Below are 17,566 nucleotides of genomic sequence, written 5' to 3'. Positions count from 1 at the left end.
AGAAATCTGCAGTGATCCCTGTGGGGAGAGAGAGAGCTGGCGGCCATCCAGTACTCCAGTGAGAGTTTTGATTAGAAACCCTGTGGGCAGCCCGGTCTCACCAACCCCAAAAGGGAGGGGGGGGCGGGGGATGTACTGAGGAAGAGGCGTGGAGGAGCAATGAGCCCCGACAGCCCCCAGCCTGTAAATAAAACACATTATAGTTATACGAAATGAGCTCCAGCGATAAACTATGAAGGGAGGAAGGGAGATTACAAGAACCAAGACAATAACAGTATCAACAGCAACTTGAACTTAACATAACCTGTAAGAGAGTGTGCAGCTGAACCAATCGGGCCCAGTGAAACTGAACTTGAAAAATGGGATACCCAAAAGAGAAAAAAAAAAAATAGGAAAGAATGTCAGGTCCGAATCCTATAAGCCAATGAAGCTGGTAAAGAGTTCCAAATGTCCGACCAAGACAAATAAAACATTGAAAGAATGGGTATTAGCATATAGAGAGTGGGGATGAGTAGAAAAAGACATAACTCAGCTGTTTTTGTGCGGATCCTGGCATTGACGTGCGCTGTTTCATTGATGACGTTTTCTGCCAAGGGGGGTCCAGGGGGTTCGAGAATTTTGGGATGGGGTCCTGCCAACCTGGGAGCTCTACAGGTGGAAGATGGAGATCCTGTAGAAAGGTAAGAAGTTCCTTGTGAAAGCGAAGAGTGTGGGAACGGCCATTTTTGGTGGCAATCAGGCAGGCCGTAAAACCCCATCTATACGTAATCCCGTCTGTGCGCAAATGTTCAAGGAGCGGTTTTAGCGCTCTGCGGCAAATGAGGGTTTCCTTGGACAGATCAGGGAATATATAAATGACTGCACAGTCAAAGTCAATGTTAGGAGTGTTCCGCATTTTTGTCATGATGACATTTTTGTCTTCGAAGTAGTGCAAGCGGCATATAACATCCCTGGGCTGATCTGAGTTTGCGTTGCGAGGGAGCAGAGCACGGTGCACATGATCAAATCGTAGTGGGTCAGTGACCAGATTTCCCAGTATTGTATTGAAAATACCTCGGATCGATGGCTCTAGATCATTGGTTGCTTCTGGTAACCCTCTGATACGTAAGTTATTTCTAGGGTTACGGTTCTCGAGATCTTCGAGTTTGTAAAGAGAGGCATGATGAGCAAAAGCAAGTTGAGTGACAGTCTCCTACAATTCTTTTATAGCTGATGCTTGGGAGTCCTGACGCTGTTCCGTTTCCTCAACTCTGACCAGGAGGTGAGACATGTCAGTTTTCACAGCTGTAATTTCTTTCTTAATGGATTTCTCCAGGCTGTGAAACATCCCAGCAAGTTCTTTTTTAAGACCATTCATCAGAGTCGTCATTTCGGAGCCAGCGGGGGATCCAGAATCATCCAGGAGGTCTGAACAGTAAGAAGAGGCAGGAGAGCTTTCCCTCACAGAGGCAGCATGGGAGGAAGGAGAAACACTTGGTCTTGATGTTCTGACCTGACCACTGCGTTCGCCAGCTAAGTATTGCTGGATGGAGCCGGAGGCAACCGTGTAAGATTTCAACCCTTTTCCGTATCGTTTACCTATTGTGGATCGGGTTTTAGGTGTCTTGGCGTGCATAGCTGGAACTGTAAGGCCGGTAGCTGGACAGGGCTCACCACATTCACATCTGATTACATAGATATTGCGGCCATATTACAAGAATCAAATGTAGTAATGAGTTGCAAAGGAGAACCTGTAAATGATTGTGGGAGATGGTTAATAATCCTCCTGTGCATTAAATCTGAAGAGGAGGTAGCTGTGCGGATGGAAGATTAAGGTGGAATGGAGTTAGAGTAGCAAGATGGCCGCCTACCTCCAGGTCTAGGATGGAGCCGCGGGCTTTCCTGATGGGGACAGCCCGCCGGGTAGACTCCGCTCTTCACGGGTCATAAATTGGATGATCGGGCTCAGGCCTCGGGACCCCGGTAATGCGGCAGGTGAATACTCTACTCTGGGCATCCACGAGGGGGGAGAGCTATTACTCACAGTGTCCGGAGGCAGAGAAGGTCGGGCCGGCAGGCCGCAAAATGGCGTTGGGCCGCGGGGATCCGGAGCTGAAGGACGGGATCTGTTAAATGAAAGGATAATACAATAAGCGTAGCGCTATAAAATTAGAAAACGTCCAATATAAAGGCCGTTAGGCCAACAATTCCAAAAATGTGTAATAAGGAAAGATCATCCATATATATGACAATAGGAAGTCTTCAGGAAAACATTTCAAAACAAGGACATATGACATCCAAAATGAAGACAGACACACTCCCACCGAGAGATGAGAAGGCTTACCAGATAGGATGGACCCAAAGGGGCATACGCCGAGTTGGGTCGGATAAGGCTTAGGTGGTGAGTGGCTGTAAGTGGCCCGGAGAGGCGATGTTTGTGTATGGTCCCACAAATTACTGTATCCCTCAAAGCGGTGCCCGAATCCGGAGGGGTGTGGATAGTCCCACAGATGTGGATGGTCCCACGAGTCCCGGGGGGATGGAATATTTGGAATGACCAACATGTAGTTGTATCCCTCAAGGCGATGTTTTATGAGCCAAAAGAAGATGGTAATAAATAGAGAAAATGAGGAATAGCCACATAGTGTGAATCCGTATTAAAAAAAGAAAAATTTATTAAAATGAAGAAATATGCTCACATGTAGATATAAAAAACAGCGCTATAAAAGAGTGGCGACAGTAGGGTCCTACCCAACGCGTTTCGTCTTCATAGACGTCATCTGGGGGGTTCCCCCCACTGTAGCCAACAGGATATATATAGGGGGTGCATCAGTATTCATGGGAATCAGCTCCACATATGAAAAAAACATCACTTCCGGTATTGGCCAAAATGGCCACCCGGCGTGCGTTCCACGCCTCATCTTAGCACTAATATGGGCACCGGAAGTGAAAAGATCCAAAAATGACATGGCTAACAAAAATATATAAAAATATCTATATATAAGAATGTAGTAAACTCGTAACGAGCCGAAAAGTGCAGTATACAGTGTGTAAAAGGTAAAGTCCCAAGTGAAAATACAAAACCGTTCGTTGTAAACAAGCGCGGCAATCTGCGCGCGCATCCAGGTATAGCCAAAAATACCGCGCATGCGCGATGTGCGCATGCGTAGTGGAAAAGACTAAGTGACGCTGGTGAGGGGGAGGACCTCAGTGAAGGAGGCAGCACGTCACCAACGGACGGCAAAGCGTGACTGGGTGATGCTAGGGAGGGGGAGGATCTCAGTGAAGGAAATAGCAACGTCAGCCCCAAACGACAGAGCATGACGTATAGTGCACATACGTGGTGAAAAAAATGTGAAACGTCAGAATGTGCAGATCAGGACAGGTCAATGCTGGGAAGTAAGAGACATCATCGCCCAGCACCTTCATGAAAACCACCCGGAATTGCTAGTAATGACCCGGAAGTGCATGTAGTGGCCCCAAATTGAGAAACTAAAAAGAGACACTATCCAAATATGTGTGTGCATGAAAAATATTTGAATCACACATATTGAAAGTGTAAAAACATTGTAAATAAATCGCATGACAATAAAAGCAGGACGCAACCGTGTTCCCAGAAAAGCCAAAAATGAATTTTGGAAAAAAAGGAGAAATATAATAATGCTAATCCAAAAACACATGTGAATATGCAATCGTGGAGTGGACTCACATGGAAATGTACATAGGACATACACCGAATATACATATACAATAATTACAAAGCATACGATTACGCCTCTCTGTTGGAGAAAGGGGGATAGACCATTTGTGACATTATAAAGATCTGCATAAAATTCCCTAAAAGCTTTGGCAATGTATGGGGTTGCATGGACAAGCTCCCCTGTTGGGAGTTTAATTTTAGGGATAAATGACTTCATTTGTTTAGCCCGTAGGGATCTAGCAAGTAGTTTACTTGGCTTATTGCTCCACTCATAGAATTTCTGCGATATGCGTTGAAATTTCCATTTAGTGTCTAAGGCTGGCCATACATTATACAATTTTCTTGTACAACTTTCCTTTAGATTTACCAAAACCATATAATAGGAGATCAAACGTAAACACTTTCAATTTGTAATCAATCAGGCAGGCCCTTGCACTACATAGTTGAAAGTAAATCTAAAGACAATTGAATAAGAAAATTGGATGATGTATGGCCAGCTTAAGTCTAGAAGATTTTTCAGTTCTTCACGTTTAAGTGTGAGGGCATTGAGGTGAGTGCTATGGAGGGTAAGCTTATGCTGTTTTTCAAGGTCTGTTATTTGCTGCAAGATCTGTGCAATTTGGTGACCATGCTCCCTTTTTTTTCTCGCACTGAGCTCAATTAATTGGCCTCTCATAGTGGCCACACCAGCGATGGAGAAGCCACAGAGGGGATGTTCTCTTTAAAGTATTGCGTCAAATGGGAGGCTAATATGGATACTTCAGTTGGGTTAGAGAGAAGAGAACCATTAAGTTTCCAGCTATTGGTGGGCATTGTCATGCGCATTGTCACAGGTGCATGGTCAGATATAGTTGCTGTTCCTATATGAGTAGATTTGAGGAGAGGAAGATGGAAATGATCTAGAAAAATTTTATCTATTCTAGAATAGGACTGGTGTGTCGCGGAGAAGTGTGAGAAGTCTTTATCCTTAGGGTGGAGCAGGCGCCAGACATCTATTAATTGATAATCAAGGAGCCTTTTTTTAACAAAAGCTAAGCGTTTAAATGATATGTTCGAGCGGCCCTGGGATGTATCCATTGATGGGTCAAGAGGCATGTTTATGTCACCTGCAAGAACAATAATACCTTTAGCAAATTGTGATAATTTAGTTAGGGTTTATGAAAAAAAAGTTGGTTGATTGTGATTTGGACAATAAATGTTTGCAAACGTACACTGGGTGTTGCCTAAGAAGCCCTTAAGAAAGAGAAAACGACCATAATCATCTGCAAGCATATCAGATAAGTGAAAAGGTACCCCACTGCTGAACCCGATGGCAACTCCCTTGACCATGTTGGTGTCTGAGAGGCTGTAGTGTGGGTTAAGTGCGTTTCCTGAAGGATGGCAATAGAGCAGGCGGCTTGCCTTAGCTCACGTACTACTTGGTGCCGTTTAGCGGCGACATTAAGCCCCCGGACATTATAAGATGTAATTGTCAGAGTAGCCATTGGTACAGCGGAGTGGGATTCCTCTGCCTATATTTCCACCCATGCCAACGGGGAGGGGGGAAAAAGGGGGGGCGGTGGGAAAAGATAGTTTGGAGAAGTATAAGAAGAGAGGTTAAGCACATAAAGAAAACATGTATATGCATTAACAGAATTGTGGGGAATACAGGTGAAACACGCAGAAATCTGCAGTGATCCCTGTGGGGAGAGAGAGAGCTGGCGGCCATCCAGTACTCCAGTGAGAGTTTTGATTAGAAACCCTGTGGGCAGCCCGGTCTCACCAACCCCAAAAGGGAGGGGGGGGCGGGGGATGTACTGAGGAAGAGGCGTGGAGGAGCAATGAGCCCCGACAGCCCCCAGCCTGTAAATAAAACACATTATAGTTATACGAAATGAGCTCCAGCGATAAACTATGAAGGGAGGAAGGGAGATTACAAGAACCAAGACAATAACAGTATCAACAGCAACTTGAACTTAACATAACCTGTAAGAGAGTGTGCAGCTGAACCAATCGGGCCCAGTGAAACTGAACTTGAAAAATGGGATACCCAAAAGAGAAAAAAAAAAAATAGGAAAGAATGTCAGGTCCGAATCCTATAAGCCAATGAAGCTGGTAAAGAGTTCCAAATGTCCGACCAAGACAAATAAAACATTGAAAGAATGGGTATTAGCATATAGAGAGTGGGGATGAGTAGAAAAAGACATAACTCAGCTGTTTTTGTGCGGATCCTGGCATTGACGTGCGCTGTTTCATTGATGACGTTTTCTGCCAAGGGGGGTCCAGGGGGTTCGAGAATTTTGGGATGGGGTCCTGCCAACCTGGGAGCTCTACAGGTGGAAGATGGAGATCCTGTAGAAAGGTAAGAAGTTCCTTGTGAAAGCGAAGAGTGTGGGAACGGCCATTTTTGGTGGCAATCAGGCAGGCCGTAAAACCCCATCTATACGTAATCCCGTCTGTGCGCAAATGTTCAAGGAGCGGTTTTAGCGCTCTGCGGCAAATGAGGGTTTCCTTGGACAGATCAGGGAATATATAAATGACTGCACAGTCAAAGTCAATGTTAGGAGTGTTCCGCATTTTTGTCATGATGACATTTTTGTCTTCGAAGTAGTGCAAGCGGCATATAACATCCCTGGGCTGATCTGAGTTTGCGTTGCGAGGGAGCAGAGCACGGTGCACATGATCAAATCGTAGTGGGTCAGTGACCAGATTTCCCAGTATTGTATTGAAAATACCTCGGATCGATGGCTCTAGATCATTGGTTGCTTCTGGTAACCCTCTGATACGTAAGTTATTTCTAGGGTTACGGTTCTCGAGATCTTCGAGTTTGTAAAGAGAGGCATGATGAGCAAAAGCAAGTTGAGTGACAGTCTCCTACAATTCTTTTATAGCTGATGCTTGGGAGTCCTGACGCTGTTCCGTTTCCTCAACTCTGACCAGGAGGTGAGACATGTCAGTTTTCACAGCTGTAATTTCTTTCTTAATGGATTTCTCCAGGCTGTGAAACATCCCAGCAAGTTCTTTTTTAAGACCATTCATCAGAGTCGTCATTTCGGAGCCAGCGGGGGATCCAGAATCATCCAGGAGGTCTGAACAGTAAGAAGAGGCAGGAGAGCTTTCCCTCACAGAGGCAGCATGGGAGGAAGGAGAAACACTTGGTCTTGATGTTCTGACCTGACCACTGCGTTCGCCAGCTAAGTATTGCTGGATGGAGCCGGAGGCAACCGTGTAAGATTTCAACCCTTTTCCGTATCGTTTACCTATTGTGGATCGGGTTTTAGGTGTCTTGGCGTGCATAGCTGGAACTGTAAGGCCGGTAGCTGGACAGGGCTCACCACATTCACATCTGATTACATAGATATTGCGGCCATATTACAAGAATCAAATGTAGTAATGAGTTGCAAAGGAGAACCTGTAAATGATTGTGGGAGATGGTTAATAATCCTCCTGTGCATTAAATCTGAAGAGGAGGTAGCTGTGCGGATGGAAGATTAAGGTGGAATGGAGTTAGAGTAGCAAGATGGCCGCCTACCTCCAGGTCTAGGATGGAGCCGCGGGCTTTCCTGATGGGGACAGCCCGCCGGGTAGACTCCGCTCTTCACGGGTCATAAATTGGATGATCGGGCTCAGGCCTCGGGACCCCGGTAATGCGGCAGGTGAATACTCTACTCTGGGCATCCACGAGGGGGGAGAGCTATTACTCACAGTGTCCGGAGGCAGAGAAGGTCGGGCCGGCAGGCCGCAAAATGGCGTTGGGCCGCGGGGATCCGGAGCTGAAGGACGGGATCTGTTAAATGAAAGGATAATACAATAAGCGTAGCGCTATAAAATTAGAAAACGTCCAATATAAAGGCCGTTAGGCCAACAATTCCAAAAATGTGTAATAAGGAAAGATCATCCATATATATGACAATAGGAAGTCTTCAGGAAAACATTTCAAAACAAGGACATATGACATCCAAAATGAAGACAGACACACTCCCACCGAGAGATGAGAAGGCTTACCAGATAGGATGGACCCAAAGGGGCATACGCCGAGTTGGGTCGGATAAGGCTTAGGTGGTGAGTGGCTGTAAGTGGCCCGGAGAGGCGATGTTTGTGTATGGTCCCACAAATTACTGTATCCCTCAAAGCGGTGCCCGAATCCGGAGGGGTGTGGATAGTCCCACAGATGTGGATGGTCCCACGAGTCCCGGGGGGATGGAATATTTGGAATGACCAACATGTAGTTGTATCCCTCAAGGCGATGTTTTATGAGCCAAAAGAAGATGGTAATAAATAGAGAAAATGAGGAATAGCCACATAGTGTGAATCCGTATTAAAAAAAGAAAAATTTATTAAAATGAAGAAATATGCTCACATGTAGATATAAAAAACAGCGCTATAAAAGAGTGGCGACAGTAGGGTCCTACCCAACGCGTTTCGTCTTCATAGACGTCATCTGGGGGGTTCCCCCCACTGTAGCCAACAGGATATATATAGGGGGTGCATCAGTATTCATGGGAATCAGCTCCACATATGAAAAAAACATCACTTCCGGTATTGGCCAAAATGGCCACCCGGCGTGCGTTCCACGCCTCATCTTAGCACTAATATGGGCACCGGAAGTGAAAAGATCCAAAAATGACATGGCTAACAAAAATATATAAAAATATCTATATATAAGAATGTAGTAAACTCGTAACGAGCCGAAAAGTGCAGTATACAGTGTGTAAAAGGTAAAGTCCCAAGTGAAAATACAAAACCGTTCGTTGTAAACAAGCGCGGCAATCTGCGCGCGCATCCAGGTATAGCCAAAAATACCGCGCATGCGCGATGTGCGCATGCGTAGTGGAAAAGACTAAGTGACGCTGGTGAGGGGGAGGACCTCAGTGAAGGAGGCAGCACGTCACCAACGGACGGCAAAGCGTGACTGGGTGATGCTAGGGAGGGGGAGGATCTCAGTGAAGGAAATAGCAACGTCAGCCCCAAACGACAGAGCATGACGTATAGTGCACATACGTGGTGAAAAAAATGTGAAACGTCAGAATGTGCAGATCAGGACAGGTCAATGCTGGGAAGTAAGAGACATCATCGCCCAGCACCTTCATGAAAACCACCCGGAATTGCTAGTAATGACCCGGAAGTGCATGTAGTGGCCCCAAATTGAGAAACTAAAAAGAGACACTATCCAAATATGTGTGTGCATGAAAAATATTTGAATCACACATATTGAAAGTGTAAAAACATTGTAAATAAATCGCATGACAATAAAAGCAGGACGCAACCGTGTTCCCAGAAAAGCCAAAAATGAATTTTGGAAAAAAAGGAGAAATATAATAATGCTAATCCAAAAACACATGTGAATATGCAATCGTGGAGTGGACTCACATGGAAATGTACATAGGACATACACCGAATATACATATACAATAATTACAAAGCATACGATTACGCCTCTCTGTTGGAGAAAGGGGGATAGACCATTTGTGACATTATAAAGATCTGCATAAAATTCCCTAAAAGCTTTGGCAATGTATGGGGTTGCATGGACAAGCTCCCCTGTTGGGAGTTTAATTTTAGGGATAAATGACTTCATTTGTTTAGCCCGTAGGGATCTAGCAAGTAGTTTACTTGGCTTATTGCTCCACTCATAGAATTTCTGCGATATGCGTTGAAATTTCCATTTAGTGTCTAAGGCTGGCCATACATTATACAATTTTCTTGTACAACTTTCCTTTAGATTTACCAAAACCATATAATAGGAGATCAAACGTAAACACTTTCAATTTGTAATCAATCAGGCAGGCCCTTGCACTACATAGTTGAAAGTAAATCTAAAGACAATTGAATAAGAAAATTGGATGATGTATGGCCAGCTTAAGTCTAGAAGATTTTTCAGTTCTTCACGTTTAAGTGTGAGGGCATTGAGGTGAGTGCTATGGAGGGTAAGCTTATGCTGTTTTTCAAGGTCTGTTATTTGCTGCAAGATCTGTGCAATTTGGTGACCATGCTCCCTTTTTTTTCTCGCACTGAGCTCAATTAATTGGCCTCTCATAGTGGCCACACCAGCGATGGAGAAGCCACAGAGGGGATGTTCTCTTTAAAGTATTGCGTCAAATGGGAGGCTAATATGGATACTTCAGTTGGGTTAGAGAGAAGAGAACCATTAAGTTTCCAGCTATTGGTGGGCATTGTCATGCGCATTGTCACAGGTGCATGGTCAGATATAGTTGCTGTTCCTATATGAGTAGATTTGAGGAGAGGAAGATGGAAATGATCTAGAAAAATTTTATCTATTCTAGAATAGGACTGGTGTGTCGCGGAGAAGTGTGAGAAGTCTTTATCCTTAGGGTGGAGCAGGCGCCAGACATCTATTAATTGATAATCAAGGAGCCTTTTTTTAACAAAAGCTAAGCGTTTAAATGATATGTTCGAGCGGCCCTGGGATGTATCCATTGATGGGTCAAGAGGCATGTTTATGTCACCTGCAAGAACAATAATACCTTTAGCAAATTGTGATAATTTAGTTAGGGTTTATGAAAAAAAAGTTGGTTGATTGTGATTTGGACAATAAATGTTTGCAAACGTACACTGGGTGTTGCCTAAGAAGCCCTTAAGAAAGAGAAAACGACCATAATCATCTGCAAGCATATCAGATAAGTGAAAAGGTACCCCACTGCTGAACCCGATGGCAACTCCCTTGACCATGTTGGTGTCTGAGAGGCTGTAGTGTGGGTTAAGTGCGTTTCCTGAAGGATGGCAATAGAGCAGGCGGCTTGCCTTAGCTCACGTACTACTTGGTGCCGTTTAGCGGCGACATTAAGCCCCCGGACATTATAAGATGTAATTGTCAGAGTAGCCATTGGTACAGCGGAGTGGGATTCCTCTGCCTATATTTCCACCCATGCCAACGGGGAGGGGGGAAAAAGGGGGGGCGGTGGGAAAAGATAGTTTGGAGAAGTATAAGAAGAGAGGTTAAGCACATAAAGAAAACATGTATATGCATTAACAGAATTGTGGGGAATACAGGTGAAACACGCAGAAATCTGCAGTGATCCCTGTGGGGAGAGAGAGAGCTGGCGGCCATCCAGTACTCCAGTGAGAGTTTTGATTAGAAACCCTGTGGGCAGCCCGGTCTCACCAACCCCAAAAGGGAGGGGGGGGCGGGGGATGTACTGAGGAAGAGGCGTGGAGGAGCAATGAGCCCCGACAGCCCCCAGCCTGTAAATAAAACACATTATAGTTATACGAAATGAGCTCCAGCGATAAACTATGAAGGGAGGAAGGGAGATTACAAGAACCAAGACAATAACAGTATCAACAGCAACTTGAACTTAACATAACCTGTAAGAGAGTGTGCAGCTGAACCAATCGGGCCCAGTGAAACTGAACTTGAAAAATGGGATACCCAAAAGAGAAAAAAAAAAAATAGGAAAGAATGTCAGGTCCGAATCCTATAAGCCAATGAAGCTGGTAAAGAGTTCCAAATGTCCGACCAAGACAAATAAAACATTGAAAGAATGGGTATTAGCATATAGAGAGTGGGGATGAGTAGAAAAAGACATAACTCAGCTGTTTTTGTGCGGATCCTGGCATTGAAGTGCGCTGTTTCATTGATGACGTTTTCTGCCAAGGGGGGTCCAGGGGGTTCGAGAATTTTGGGATGGGGTCCTGCCAACCTGGGAGCTCTACAGGTGGAAGATGGAGATCCTGTAGAAAGGTAAGAAGTTCCTTGTGAAAGCGAAGAGTGTGGGAACGGCCATTTTTGGTGGCAATCAGGCAGGCCGTAAAACCCCATCTATACGTAATCCCGTCTGTGCGCAAATGTTCAAGGAGCGGTTTTAGCGCTCTGCGGCAAATGAGGGTTTCCTTGGACAGATCAGGGAATATATAAATGACTGCACAGTCAAAGTCAATGTTAGGAGTGTTCCGCATTTTTGTCATGATGACATTTTTGTCTTCAAAGTAGTGCAAGCGGCATATAACGTCCCTGGGCTGATCTGAGTTTGCGTTGCGAGGGAGCAGAGCACGGTGCACATGATCAAATCGTAGTGGGTCAGTGACCAGATTTCCCAGTATTGTATTGAAAATACCTCGGATCGATGGCTCTAGATCATTGGTTGCTTCTGGTAACCCTCTGATACGTAAGTTATTTCTAGGGTTACGGTTCTCGAGATCTTCGAGTTTGTAAAGAGAGGCATGATGAGCAAAAGCAAGTTGAGTGACAGTCTCCTACAATTCTTTTATAGCTGATGCTTGGGAGTCCTGACGCTGTTCCGTTTCCTCAACTCTGACCAGGAGGTGAGACATGTCAGTTCTCACAGCTGTAATTTCTTTCTTAATGGATTTCTCCAGGCTGTGAAACATCCCAGCAAGTTCTTTTTTAAGACCATTCATCAGAGTCGTCATTTCGGAGCCAGCGGGGGATCCAGAATCATCCAGGAGGTCTGAACAGTAAGAAGAGGCAGGAGAGCTTTCCCTCACAGAGGCAGCATGGGAGGAAGGAGAAACACTTGGTCTTGATGTTCTGACCTGACCACTGCGTTCGCCAGCTAAGTATTGCTGGATGGAGCCGGAGGCAACCGTGTAAGATTTCAACCCTTTTCCGTATCGTTTACCTATTGTGGATCGGGTTTTAGGTGTCTTGGCGTGCATAGCTGGAACTGTAAGGCCGGTAGCTGGACAGGGCTCACCACATTCACATCTGATTACATAGATATTGCGGCCATATTACAAGAATCAAATTTAGTAATGAGTTGCAAAGGAGAACCTGTAAATGATTGTGGGAGATGGTTAATAATCCTCCTGTGCATTAAATCTGAAGAGGAGGTAGCTGTGCGGATGGAAGATTAAGGTGGAATGGAGTTAGAGTAGCAAGATGGCCGCCTACCTCCAGGTCTAGGATGGAGCCGCGGGCTTTCCTGATGGGGACAGCCCGCCGGGTAGACTCCGCTCTTCACGGGTCATAAATTGGATGATCGGGCTCAGGCCTCGGGACCCCGGTAATGCGGCAGGTGAATACTCTACTCTGGGCATCCACGAGGGGGGAGAGCTATTACTCACAGTGTCCGGAGGCAGAGAAGGTCGGGCCGGCAGGACGCAAAATGGCGTTGGGCCGCGGGGATCCGGAGCTGAAGGACGGGATCTGCAGGCGACTCTCCTCCTACGCTCACCTGTCCTGCGGTCTCCGACAACTCGGCTGACAGGCAATCAGGGCAGAGCGTCTGCTTGTCACTCAGATCCCCGAAACCAGAAACGGAGGGCTCTGAACTGCCAGCAAGCCATAAGATGGCGGCGGGCGTCTACGGTGCGGGACGGGACACAGGCAGAATAGGCAGCCAAATCCGACAAAGACTGCACATGGTGTTATACAAAGGTATGATGTGATTTATTTGTTGGTTAGATAGCACTTCATATAATGGTGTATTGGCATTGAGTGCTTCACTTGTTTATGTTTATATATTTTTTTTATTGTGTGGATTGTACGATGGTGGAAGCAGCTCTCATCAGAAATATGTGGTAATAGCGAGAGAGTATTTTTTAGCAGCACAGGGACCATCTTGCATTGGTTATGTACACAATAATTTGTCATTGAAGATCATCTACAATGGAGCCAGAAATCCCTATGGTGTGAGCCAAAGCTTGATTGCCACAATACACAGTACTGTGTTTTCCTGGCTACCCAAAGTAGTAGCACTATATACTGATTTATTACAAATTCCGGATCTTCTTTTTTTTTTTTTTTTCCTCCTCCCTTTTCTCCCTTCACATATAACTCTTTATTCAAAGATTTTTCCAAATATAAACAATCATGTAGAAAAAAAAGACAAGCAAAGAAAGAAAAAAAATTCTGGATCTTCTAGCATCGCTCCCAACTGTCCCTGATTTCGAGAGACTGTCCCTTATTTGGAGCAATGTCCTTCTGCCCCTCATTCCTCCTCATTTGTCCCTCATTTTGGTCTGATCTATATAGATGTATATAAAATGCACTTTTTATCTATCAAAAAGTATTTTCCAGCGCTAAACCTTTCATTTGATTTATAAATTGCTGCATTTGAAATCTCCAAAAGCCAATATAAAGGAATAGTAGTGGTAAAAAAAAAAAGCCCTTGTGGGTTTAACCAATCTTGTTTTGTTTTTGTTTTTTTCAATTCTCCTTTAAGGGGGCGTGGCAAGGGGTGTGTCCTATGCATGCATACTTTTGCTGATAGATGTCCCTCATTCCCATCTCAAAAAGTTGGGAGGTATGCTTCTAGTACTACTAGAAGTGCTCCATTTGTATTGTGTTCTCTAATATGTAGCACCCCCCCATACCCCTAGAGCTGGTGGTACCCCCCAGAGACAGGGTAGGCTGACATCTCACCACTCAGTTTTGAGAGGCCATATGCTCAATTCACTAAGCTAAACCTATGTTATTCACTATAGTGGTCATCATTTTCAGTGATTTGCTTTTATTTTTGGAGCTCATTGCTGAACATAACAAAAGATTCACAAATCTATAATGATTGTCTTATTGATGCTGACCAGGAAAGGACTGAGTTGGGGTTCAGGGGGGCTCCCTGGATCAGCATTAATGTTGAACTGGTGCCCTGAGAGTAGATAGGTCAACATTCAGACATTAGCCAAAGTGGGATCAGCAGTCAGGGACACCTGGCAGATGACAGCTTTCCAGACTTGATTTTGGTCACATGACATTTCAAAGCAGTAAATACCAAGAGCCGTAAAAGGAAGCTGATGCAGGCAGATGTATAAAGATTTGTCAATAAACCACGTCCTTTAGAAACACTCAACTTTCACCATGAACACAATAAACTGCAGCACTATGGCACACTTGCTTGGTAAGCTTTCTTTGTCCCACATAAATCTATCCCTATAACATGGCTCTGTATGGACCCCCAGACCAAAGATACTCCCAGGCCCCCATCCTGCCCTGATGCTGATAAATGGTGTAAGATCTGTGTCTGTCCATAACCCTGCTATTTGTACCATAGGCATAAACATTTGGCTAAGTTGAGCATTTACATAACTCACAATTGTCCCTGATTTGGAACAAAGTCCCTCTGTCCCTCTTTTCTCCTTATTTGTCCCTCATTTTGGTCTGATCTATATAGTTGTATATAAAATGCACTATTTATCTTACAAAAAGTGTTTCCCAGTGCTAAACCTTTCATCCAATTTCTAAATGGTTGCATTTGTAAATTTCAAAAGCCAATATAAAGGAATAGTAGTGGTGAAAAAATGCACTTGTGAGTTTACCTAATGCTTTTTTTAAATAATTCTCCTTTAAGGGGGTGTGGCAGGGGGCGTGTCCTCTGCCTACCTGCTTTTGCTAATAGGTGTCCCTCGTTCCCATCTCAAAAAGTTGGGAGGTATGCATTTATGTTCATGTCAAAGGTGATTGTATCCTTTCTGCACAAATGAAAACTGTAACAATGGATATTCTAAAAAGGACATTGTCTCCCCTTCTCTACTGTAGTGTCTACCAGTAAAGCCAGACTTATTGCAGTAAATTCATACTTTTGTAATGGAACTAAGATAAGATTCTAAATCTATAGTGTATTGCATGTTCTATGTTCTATTTTTTTCTCGGCATACACACTTTAGTCGCTGAATAAAGATCTGATGTACAGTATATAGAGGGCAATTTGAGGATGGCACACCAGTGTTGCCCAAAACTGATTTATGTACTTTGGATATTCTTACACAAGTTTCTAGTGCTAGCATTGTATTCAATTTCAAAATATATTGCAAATATCAATGAAAAGCAATTACTCACAGGCTAAGCTGAGATTCAGGGCATTGCTGGTGTTATATCCGAGCCGATTAGATGCTTCACAGGTGAAAGGTCCAGCATCAGTTTTAGAGACAGGGCTGATGAGGAGATTGGAGTGTGGAGGTGAATCACCTTGTGATGATATGTGATACTGAGGACCCGGGGGTAATGATCCTCCATTCAGTTTCCATAAGAAAGTGACATTCGATCCATCAGATGAGCAACGAAAAGACACAGAGTCCTCTCCAACCCAGATGTATGATCCTGATGTGCTACTGGTCAGTGTCACCACCGAGATCCCAGCTGCAAATTTACAACAGTCATTGTTACTGTGAGTCAAAACAAAAGTAAATATAAGGAATATGTAAGGAAAGTCCGCGCAGTGGATAAGGGTACTGTTGAGGTATAGAGCTGCTGCCTCTACAGATACAATTCCACCTGGGTGGGATGTACTGGAATGTGAATAGAAAACAGGTGTAGATATGGCGCTGCCCTAGTGAGGTAAATTTTGATGGTAAGCCGCCATTTTATGCCTTGTGTGGTATCCTGGGCTAGGTATGGAGGCTAAATGATTTAAATTATATGTACTAACTGACGAGAGCCTTAGACATTGTGTATGTGAACATATGTCACAGTGTAGTGCTGGAGGTTTGTGGTGTCTTATTGGCAATTAGGCTGGTTCAAAACAAAATATGTCGATGAAGAAAACTTAAATTAGTAGAAAGTACAAAGTAAGAAATGTGGGACCCAGCATGTGTTACAGCCTTTAAAGCCCAGTGTGCCTTTAATTTTAAATTGTGCTACAGCATCTGGTGGCTGTTTACCGATATAGTTTACTTGATCCTAAAATGTGTTCCTATGTGTGGTTTTAACCAAAGGTAGTGTGAATTACACTTCTTAAATATTAATCATAAGTAAAAAATGCTAATTTTGCAAGTGGAAAGCCGCAATCCTATGTCACATACCGTTGCATTAATAAATGACAAAGTGCAAAAAGTGCTTAATGGTCAAAAATATATGTTAACAAAGTGACTTGTGCTTAACCACTTGCTTACCGGGCACTTAAACCCCCCTCCTATCCAGACCAATTTTCAGCTTTGGGCGCTGACGCACTTTGAATGACAATTGCGCGGTCATACAACACTGTACCCAAATGAAATTTTTATCATTTTTTCACCACAAATAGAGCTTTCTTTTGGTGGTATTTGATCACCTCTGCGGTTTTTACTTTTTATTAAAAAAATGTAAAAAACTGAATTTTTTTTTAAAAAAAAGTTTATTTTTTTATATTTTGTTTTAAAAAATTTTAAACGGGTAATTTTTTTCCTTCATTGATGTACGCTGATGAGGCGGCAGTGATGGGCACTGATGGGTGGCAGTGATGGGCACTGATGGGTGGCAGTGATGGGCACTGATGGGTGGCAGTGATGGGCAGCACTGGCAGGTGGCACTGATTGGCACTACAGGTGGGCATTGATAGGTGGTACTTGTGGGCACTGATAGGTGGTACTTGTGGGCACTGTTAGGTGGCACTGTGGGCACTGTTAGGTGGCACTGTGGGCACTGTTAGGTGGCACTGTGGGCACTATTAGGTGGCACTGTGGGCACTATTAGGTGGCACTTTTATTGGGCACTGATGAGGCAGATGTGCCTCTTCCACTTGGGGACCGATGTCCCTCACATCCGATCCGGTGATCGGCTTTTTTTTCTACTCGCGCTGTCAGCGTGAGTAAAAAAAAAAACCGATTACCGATCTTTTGTTTACATCATGTGATCAGCTGTCATTGGCTGACAGCTGATCACATGGTAAGGGGCCGGGACCAGCCCCTTACATAGATCGGTGATCAGCCGAGTCTCAGTGACTCGGTGATCACAACGCGCCCGGCGCGCGCCCTGCAGGGCGCGCGCAGGGAGCGTGCACAGGGGAGGACGTCATATGACGTCCTCCCGGGAATGTAGGTCCGCGCTGTAGCCGTCATTCGGCTATAGCGCGGATGCCAAGCGGTTAAAATATTTAATTAACAAAGTGACTTGTGCTCCAAAAAACAGTACTTGCTGGAAAAGATAATTTCGTTTTTTAAAAGTCTTTTTATATGGCTCAAAAAGGATGAGTCCTCATTGGAAGACAATGTTGTTTAAAAAACTTCTTATCC

General features: G+C 44.4%; 1 protein-coding gene across 6 annotated transcripts in view; it reads right to left on the bottom strand.

Annotated features, from left to right (window-relative positions):
* LOC141110635 (cell adhesion molecule CEACAM1-like) overlaps window positions 1-17,566 on the bottom strand; it is a 165,261-nt gene that overhangs the window by 116,123 nt on the left and 31,572 nt on the right. For all 6 annotated transcript variants that reach the window (XM_073602088.1, XM_073602087.1, XM_073602085.1 and 3 more), the window contains exon 4: window positions 15,417-15,716. In XM_073602088.1, coding sequence (XP_073458189.1) covers window positions 15,417-15,716 — 300 coding nt within the window. The remainder of the gene's footprint in view (window positions 1-15,416; window positions 15,717-17,566) is intronic.

This window comes from Aquarana catesbeiana, linkage group LG10 (genome assembly GCF_042186555.1).
Source record: "Aquarana catesbeiana isolate 2022-GZ linkage group LG10, ASM4218655v1, whole genome shotgun sequence".
In the NCBI taxonomy this organism is placed as follows: Eukaryota; Metazoa; Chordata; class Amphibia; order Anura; family Ranidae; genus Aquarana; species Aquarana catesbeiana.
Note: the sequence above shows the minus strand (reverse complement) of the source record. Positions and strands in the feature narration are given on the sequence as shown.